At 45.8% G+C, this 9,540-nt stretch overlaps 1 protein-coding gene across 1 annotated transcript in view; it reads right to left on the bottom strand.

The window, feature by feature from the left end:
* The window catches only part of NID1 (nidogen 1), a 79,027-nt gene that overhangs the window by 7,445 nt on the left and 62,042 nt on the right, over positions 1 to 9,540 (bottom strand). The window contains exons 14-15 of the mRNA XM_008582774.1: positions 8,187 to 8,359; positions 3,832 to 3,958 (exon numbers count right to left, since the gene is read on the bottom strand). Coding sequence (XP_008580996.1) covers positions 3,832 to 3,958; positions 8,187 to 8,359 — 300 coding nt within the window. The remainder of the gene's footprint in view (positions 1 to 3,831; positions 3,959 to 8,186; positions 8,360 to 9,540) is intronic.

Genomic DNA, 9,540 nt, shown 5'->3' with positions numbered 1-9,540 from the left:
GATCTGTTGCCGGACACGAAAAAAGACAAAAAGGGAAAAAAAAAAAAAAAAAGATCGTGGATAAGGGTCTTCCAGGTAGCAGGCCCAGCACATAGGTATACAGGAAGATTGGACATGGCCTGTAGTGAACCGTAAGCGATTTTATCTGTCTGGAGACCACGGTGGCAGGGGGTGGCCAGAGACGAACTTAGAATGCCCTATTTAGAGTTTATCTCCCAGGCAAAGGAGCGGCATAGAAAGATGTTAAGATGGGGAATGGAACAAAGAAATTCACCTATTCATTAATTATGGGGGGAAAAGGTCATTTCAGAGCAATAATATTTTCAAGAAATCATAGCTATTATGACTTTCATTCAAGTATAAGGGGTACAAAGAAGGGATTGTTGGTGATGACAAATATTAGTCCTCATGGCCAGCTTAACATCAGCACGGCCAGGTTAAGCAACTTCCCCCTTCTGCCTCCCCTCTTTCCCTGTTTGCTCCAGGAACTGAGCAGTGAAATTCCTCTCCTGGGAAGGGGTAAACATGACCATTATCATCAAAGGAATGCCTTGTGGGCTGCAGTAGCCGGCTTTGGGCTGGAGCGCTTTGCACTGATCTAGTAGTGACACTAATTAGAAGCCTATGTCCTAACTGACCCTTAGCAGACTGCAAGGGTTTTGTCACCTTGCATAGCACTGATTTCAAAATTGCCCATTACTCTGCCAGAACCTCAAAGGCTTACAAACCCCTGTTTTCCTTGGTTTGGTGGAACCGATCTGGCTTGGTCTCCCCTCCACGTTAGCAGAATAAAGCTTTTTGGCTGAAATAGCGCCTGGCTTGGGTCTTTCTCTCCCTTTCCACCGTCTCCCCAAACCTAACTTTTATTGGTACCCAATGGTGGGACAGGGTAGTTTGGCTTTCAGCCACCCAGGCTATGAACCTGGTGAAGCTCACTCTCTCTCTCTGCCCCCCACCCCTGGAACAGGGTCTGGGACTCGGGCAAAGGACTTTCTCTTGCAACCTGAGAAGGGATGGGCAGTGGCAGCACATTCCAGGCTTATTCTCGGATCCTGAGCAGTCCTTTGTCCCTACCCCCACCTGCCATCAACTCTCTCTCTCTGAGAGATCTCCCATGAAAAGGCGAGATAACTGAAGGCCATTGGCTGAGGCTACACCTCCTTACCATATAAAGGCCCCAGGATTGTTTGCCCCAGTAATCAGCCCCCAAAAGAGTGGAGATCTTTCTCTTCTGCTTCACCTCGTCTGTCCTGTCCTGAGACTTGAGCCAGCCGTTTTTCGCTGCACCTTCCATTGTTGATTCTTGCATCCAACACCGACTACTGATCTCTGCTTAGGTCAGTGAATTCTTGTTTCCCTCTCACTATGGGACCCTGCTCACTAACAGTCCAGGGCTGTCCTCAAAACCCAGCGCTCTCCTCTCAGCCACACTGGTGGCTAGGCATCTCCACACTTAGGGGCGCCTGGTGTTGTTGGTTTGCCTCTCACTCACAGATCCTCACAGATTTCCAGGGACGCCTGGTCTTCACTGAGGAGCTCAGGGACCTGAATTTCTCTCACCCCCCAAATTTACATTTCACATCCTGGGCAATCAGGCCTCTCCTACTACTCTCACCTGATATCCACCCAGAAGGACTTACTTTCTTCTGCAACACTGCCTGGCCACAGTACAAATTGGATAATGAAAGCCGGTGGCCAGAGCACGGCACTTTCGATTTCCAAATTCTTCGTAATTTAGAAAGTTTCCTCCATTGCAATGGAAAGAGGTCTAAAGTCTCCTATGCCCAAGCCTTTGTTTACCTTCGTTCTCAACCCTCTCTCCATCACTCCTACACTACTTTCCAGATACTTCTTTTATGAACTAAACCCAACTCTCCATCTTGCGTAACCACTCCCTGTCTTGGGTTGATGCTATGTGGTCCATGGCAAAACTGACCACTTTGTCACTGGATCACAAATCTTTCCACTTTGCATCAGGATAGACAAAGAATATACAGCAAATTAGGCTACATGCTCCCATCACACAGTCTTACAGGCAAAGGAAAAAAAGTTAAAAAGAGCCAGTCTATGGCAGGGTTTGTTTAGAAACGGGGGCTCATTTAGCAACATTGTATGTGTAACATTCTAAGATAAAGATGGAATGTGGGATATTTCCTGCAGTGATTAAAATAGTTTCAATTTATAGCCTGCAATGGAACTCAATAGCGAACACCTAGCCTAATGGTTGAAAAGTGTTGAAGAGTAACTACAGCAGCCAAACTAGTGGAGGCACAATAGACAGCCCTCTCCTTTCTGTAAAAAAAAATATTCCCAGTGATCTTTCTCCTACAAATATCCCATTTTGGTTTAATTCTGTGTGTTTGCAGTAAGATGGCTTTTGCTTGGAATGTTTCCTGCTGAGCTTAAAGTTTTCTTGGATAATTATTAGCTCCAAGAGCAACAGGAAATAGCAAACGGTGACCTTCTCCCCTTCTTTCCACTGGGTTTGGAAATCAAATCATAGATCATAGAAACAACATTTTTTAACAGAGACAGATAAGATGCCAAAAGACATTTTCAAACTTCTGTTCATTAAACAAAGCATGAAAGCTAGGAGACATGACTTAAGTAGCCCATCAGATTCAAGAAAAGGATTCGAGGACTCAGGGTCTGTGTAATTCAACCTCAGCTTAATTCCTGCTGTGTTATCTCTGGTGAAGGAGCCAAGGAAGGAAAAAAATGCCCCAAGGTTATTCCAGAGGCACAGGGACCCTTCTAGAATATCAGTTGTTAGGGGAAGGCTAGATTGGAAATTGAAAAAGCTAAATTCAGTCCCAAGTAAAAAGAAACAAAACGAGGCTCATATATCTTAAAGATATATCTTTGATTTGAATAGTTTGCAGAGGAAGCAAGATGACTCTACACAACAAATATTATCAGCATGACAATGTCTGTTGAGCAAAACTATTTGCACCAGTGGATGAGTCACTGACTTAAACAACATGTAAAACAGGCCTTTTCAGTATGGGGGAATGTTTTTGGGTCCTTGGATTTTTGTTGCAATGGTCTAGATAAAACACACCCGTGGAAAACAGTCTTGATTTGTTGAATGTAGGCATTAAAATAATATATATTGTCCTTGGCTTAATTTGGCATCCTTAAGTTAAGGAATCGAGGTTAAATGCTGAAGGATAGGCTCAAAGAGTCATGAACTTTATCATCAGTAATGGAACAAAAATCTGAGAAATGTCTGTCAATTTCAGCCTGCTCTGCTGTACTCATTGGCACAGGCAACCCAGGCGGTGCCAGTGGTGGCAGGATCGAGAAGACAAACTACCTCCCATGCCACAAGGTTACAGGTTGAACAAGCCTCTAACTCAACAGCTGTCTTGGGAACAGACTCCGCTGTCAGGGTCAGATTTGGCAATCTGCATGTGACCCTCCCCACTTTAAGATTCATCTGCCTGTCGCCGTTGGAAAAACCCAAATGGAACACCTTGAGGAGCAGACACTGTGAGAACCAAGTCCAGGTTCAGCAGCCAGAGGGAGAAATATACATGAAAACCACATGGTGAGTTTGGCCTTAATTGTTCATGAAAACTGGCTACATAAGCTTTCAGAGAAGGGCACGGGCACTTGCCCTGTTTCGATTTTATTCTCAGGCTAGCAACAAATCTCAGTGAAGGTGACTTTGGGAGGAGCTGAAAAGGGGAGCACTTTGAGGCTGAGGACCCGGCCCCTCTCCAGCCACCCTGGGAGCAACCACCTGCTCCACTCCTCTGCCTTCTGCCAAGAGCCCCGTGGGCTGCTAGAAGCAAAACCAAAAAGGAAGAATGGTGTCTGCTTGCCCACCTTGTCGAACGATGGTAGATGGCTCCCCGCCATGCAGACTGGCTCTCCCAATGGAAGGCTCGCCGATGTCCGTCCAGTAAACCATCTTGTCCACGCAGTCAAAGGCCAGTCCAATGATGACTTTAGCCTGGAAGCGAAGACCAGGGGTGAGAACAGACCACACACAGCACCCGAGTAACTCACGGTGGCAAGAATCTCTTCATGCACTCGCAGGTACTGGGAAATCTTTTCTAATAAAGTGTCTTCAAGTCTTTTGTCCATTTAAAAATTTTTATTATTGAGTTGTAAGAGTTCTTTAGATGAGGACACTTCAAAAAGTTCATGGAGGGCCGGCCCGGTAGTGCACTCGGTAGAGTGCGGCGCTTGGGAGTGCAGCGGCGCTCCCGCCGAGGGTTCGGATCCCATATAGAGACCGGTCCGCTCACTGGTTGAGCGCGGTGCGGGCCCAACACCGAGGGTTGCAATCCCATTACCGGTCACGAAAAAAGACAAAAAAGGAAAAAAAAAAAAAAAAAGTTCATGGAAAGATTCATGTTATCTTTTAGTTCTACTTTTTTCCATGAACTTTTTGAAGTACCCTGGTATATTTCAGATATAACTCTTTGTCACATATATACATATGTGGAATGTATGCATATGTATATTTCCTCTCATATGTAGCTTGCTGTTTCATTTTCTTAATGGTTTTTTTGAAGAGCAAAAATTTTAAATTTTTATTAAATTCAATTTATTATTTTTTTCTCTTATGGCTAATGCTTTCTATATACTGTCGAAGAAATATTTGCCTACCTGAAGGTCATAAAGAAAAATAAATAAAAGGCATAACTAGTGGAAAGGAAAAAGTAAAGCCACTCTATTCTAAGATAATCTGATTGTTTATGTACAAAGTCCCCAGGAACCTATAAAACTATTATAACTAATAATTTAATCTAGCAAGCTTGCAGGATACAAGGTTAATATGAAATTGTATTTTTAATATACTAGCAAAACATAAAAAATAAAATTTAAAAACAATAGTGATTATAGCAGCATCAAAAAACATAAAATATTTCAGAATAAACATTTTTAAATGTGCAAAATTCTGCACTGAATACTATAAAACATTACACAGTGAAATTAAAGGCAACCCAAATAAATAAAGAGGTAAGTTAGGTTAATAGATCGTAGGATTTAATATTGCCAAGATATCAATTCTCCCTAAATAGAGTTATAGATTCAAAGTCATCTTTATTGAAGTCCCAGCAGGCTTTTTTAAAAATAGAAATTTACAAGCGTATTCTAAAATGTATATGGAAAGGCAAAGGATCTAGAATAGTTGAAACAATCTCGAAAAAGAACAAAGTTGGAGAATTCACACTCCCTGATTTTGAGACTTACTATAATCAAGACAGTAAGAGATTGATGTAAGGTTAGAGAAATAGATCAATGCAACAGAACAGAGAAATAGGCCCTCACATACAGTAACATGTTTTTTGACAAAGATACCAAGGTGCCAATAGGGAAATATGGTGTTTTCAACAAATGATGCCAGAACATCTGGACAAACGTGGGGAAAAAAAGAATCTCAACCTGACCTTCCACAATAGGCAAAGATTTAAAGCTGAAACTATAAAGCTTCTAGAAGAAATCATAAGAAAATATTTTTGCACCTACCTCTCGAATCTGAAGATCTGTGATTTTCCCTATACCCAGGAAGTTTTCTGCTATTATTTCATTGAATATGTTTTCAAAGCCATTTCCTATTTCCTCTCCTTCTGGAATACCCATGATTTGGATGTTTGAGCACTTAAGTATGTCTATTATCTCTCTTAGATTTTCTTCAATTTTTAAAATTCTTTTTTCTGGTCTGCCTGGGTTAATTCAAACAGCCTGTCTTCAAGGTCAGAAATTCTCTCTTCTGCTTGTCCTAGCCTGCTGGTCAGACTCTCTGTTGTGTTTTTATTTCAATGAATGAATCCTCCAGCTCCACAAGTTCTGCTACGTTCTTTTTCAAGGCATTTATTTCTTTGTGCATTTCTTCTTTCAGATCTGATATATTTTTTCTCATTTCATTTTGTTGTCTGAGTTTTCTTGTATCTCATTTAGTTTCCTTAGAATTGTTGCTCTAAATTCCTTGTCAGTCATTTCAAAGACTTCCTATTCTACAGGATCTAGAGCTTGAGAGTTATTATTTTCCTTTGCCAGTGATGTGCTTTCTTGATTTTTCCTATTTATGGTCTCTTTCCTTTGGTGTTTTGTCATTGTGGCAGGGGGTATCACAGTCTACTCATTTCACCCTGATGTCTGGCTTGTATCCTGAAGGGACTGCCAAGTCTGGGCAGCAGGAAATAGCCTGGGCTGGGGTTCCCATGGCACCTGCATGTTCTGGCACAGCTGACTTGGGGCCTGTGGGTCTTATGGCCCTCAGGCCTCTCTGGGCAGCAGGGACTGACCTGGGTTGGGGCCAGGGTCTGCCTGTTCTAGTGCAGCTGACTTGGGTCAGCAGCTCTCAGGCCTTTCTGTGTGGCAGGGACTGGAGTGAGCTGGGGGTTACACATCACCTGCTTCTTCCAGCGTTGCTGACTTGGGGCATGTAGACCCATTGGTTCTCAGGCCTCCCTGTGCAGCGGGGACTGGCCTGGACTGGGAGTCCCATGGTGCCTGCCTCTTTTGGCACAGCTGACTCAGGGAGTGTGAGCCTGGTGGCTCTCGGGCCTCTCAAAGCAGTGGGGGCTGACCTGGGCTGTAGGTCCCGTGGCGCCTGCCTTTTCCGTTGTGGCTGACTCGGGGTATGTGGGCCCTACAGCTCTCAGGCCTCTCTGGGTGGCAGACATTGGCCTGGACTGGGGTCCCATGGTGCAGAGCTCCTGCCTGTTCCAGCACAGATCTCGGGCCTCCTGTTGTTGCTTTTTAATAGTTGCATATCGGTCAATTTGTGGGAGAGGGTGACACTAGGAACCATCTACTCCACCAAGTGGTTAAAATGGTTAAAAGAAAAAGACAAGACAGCGAACCCTTATCCTGTTGTTTTGGCACCCTCCCCCCTCCTATCCCACCTCAATTCTCTGCCTTTTATGGCCTTTCATGACATTTAGCCTCTCCCCTGGGTCTTGGGGAAGAGTGACTTTCACAGGGACTTTAATCCATCTACTACCTGAGAGCATGTGCTGGAGGCCACAAGGGAGCCAGATGAGGATCCTTGAGGGGTTTGTGTTTTGGGCATGTGATAGGAAAATGCAACAATCATTCATGTATCTGGTTGGCAAATATTTTTTGAATACCTCCCCATGTGCCAAGCACTGCTTTGAGTCTATAAACACCACTGTGAAACCAGTACCTCCATGAAATAGATGGATCTGGGAATGAGGGAGGGTGGCAGGGAATGGAGTGGGAGAGGTAGCCTGAGGCCAGATCCTAGAGGGCTTTGAGGACCATGGGGAGGACTGGATTTTATTGGAGAGAAGAGGGAACCCACTGAAGAGTTTCATGCAGGAGAAAGACACGAATCTGATCAAGGCTGTTTTGTAAGAGGCTTTTGAAAAATGTTTTTTCTTGGATACATTTGGCTGATGTTTCCTCCTTGGACAAAAAGAGGCAAAATGACAGTGGATGGCATCTGTGATGGGGAGATCAATGCAGAGAGAGAAAATACGGGAAGCAGAGACACCCTGAAGGCTGGCCAGTGGCAGGCACAATGACATAAGTAGCATCTTTACCAGGCACTGTCCATCAGGCTCTGCTGCCACCATGGAGGAACGCTAGGGCTTCTGCTGGACTTTCATTTACAAGAACCAATGACTTGGCCCCAGACTCTCCCAGACCCTCGTGTCCCCTCCCACTGCCCCAGCAACTCTGACCTAACCCCACAGTGCAAGCCCCCAGGTCTGTTAGGTTTCTTGGCAGCAGGCAGGATGGCAGATAAAACAGAATGGATTTTCAGAAGTGTCCAACCTCCATCGAATGACAAAAATCCCCAACTTACAAAATGCATCTTTGTAGCTTTGTAAAGCCTATAAGCCAAAGCTTGTTGCTACCTCAGGGCAGACATGAGGTTCTTGAGCTCAGTGGCTGTTGAAAAATGAGTCATCATGACTTAGGCAGGAATGGTAAGACCAAACCCAGTGGACACATGCAGACAAGGCACCAAACTCGCAGAAGCCCCACTCAGGGGGGTCTCTGGAAGGTCTTCCTTTCTGCGAGCCTCATGGAAGCTCAAAAGCCCAGTGGCTTCATCTAGAGTTGGACACCAGGGCCATGTGGAATGAGCACCTCTGGTGCCAGGGATCAAGCCCAGGGTCTTGGGCTGACTACACCCTGCTGTTTCTCCAGGTCATGGGAGCAGGAGCTGTCACCAGGTACCATCAGCCAGCACTCACCGGGATATGAAGTAATGCCTTGGCTTCCGTCTTCTTCATGGTAGTTCCCTCCAGGGGGAGATGCTCAATCTTCCCAGTCTGGGCAAAGAGGAGGTGGGTCCCAGGGGGCAGGGGGATCACAGCAGTAGGCACTGAGGGTCCCTGGTGAATGGGGGGAGCCACTGTACTCAGACCTAGGGTGGCAGGAGAGGTCAGTGAATGAGGCCTGTGCACACCAGGAATGTGCAGATACATACACATAGGTGCATGCACACAAACACATGCACACACATAAACAATGCACACGTGTGCATACATGCAAAGTACATACATACCCACACATGCATATGCATACCTCTATGCACACACACACACATGCACGTACACGTGCACACACCTACATGTGCGCACACACATATGTACACACACCCACATGTGCGCGCACACATACGTACACACACCCACGTGCGCGCGCACACATACGTACACACACCCACGTGTGCGCACACACATACGTACACACACCCACATATGCACACACACATACGTACACACACCCACACATACAAGCACACACCCACACCCCAGGTCACGTCACTTTGATGGCACGAAACTACACAGCCACACAATGCCCATTTAATATCTGAAAGCCCCTGGAGCAGAAAGTCCTGTCAATCTAAGGGCATTTGTGGAGAACATAATGCAGAGCATGAGTTTAACATTAAAGGCCAAGTAAAAAAATGGCTCAGCCTCCCTCTTGTAGAAATCACTCAGCTATTCATGTTCTGCCTTGGACACTGGGGCTAGAGCAGTGAACCAAAACAGCAGCAGCAACAGCCACAGCAGCAGAAGCTACAGTCACAGCAGCAATAATCACAGCAGCAACAGCAACAGCAACAGCAACAAAAGTCACAGCAGTGGTAGCGACAGCAACAGCATCAACAGCCACAGCCACAGCAACAACATCCACAGCAGCAGCAACAATCACAGCAGAACAGCCACAGAAGCAGCAACAGCAGCAGCAACAGCCGCCACAGCAGTAACAGTCACAGCAGCAGCAGCAGCAACAGTCACAGCAGCAGCTACAGCAGCAACAGCAGCAACAGTCACAGCAGCAGCAATAGCCACACCAGCAGCAACAGCAGCAACAGCCGCAGCCACAGCAGCAACAGTCACAGCAGCAGCAATAGCCACACCAGCAGCAACAGCAGCAACAGCCACAGCCACAGCAGTAACAGTCACAGCAGCAGCAACAGCCACAGCAGCAGCAACAGCAGCAACAGTCACAGCAGCAGCAACAACAGTCACAGCAGCAGCAACAACAGCCACAGCAGCAGCAACAGCCACAGCCGCAGCAACAACAGCCACAGCAGCA

Source organism: Galeopterus variegatus, unplaced genomic scaffold (assembly GCF_000696425.1).
Source record: "Galeopterus variegatus unplaced genomic scaffold, G_variegatus-3.0.2 Scaffold2721, whole genome shotgun sequence".
NCBI classification, from domain to species: domain Eukaryota; kingdom Metazoa; phylum Chordata; class Mammalia; order Dermoptera; family Cynocephalidae; genus Galeopterus; species Galeopterus variegatus.
This window is presented reverse-complemented; position numbering and strand designations above follow the sequence as displayed.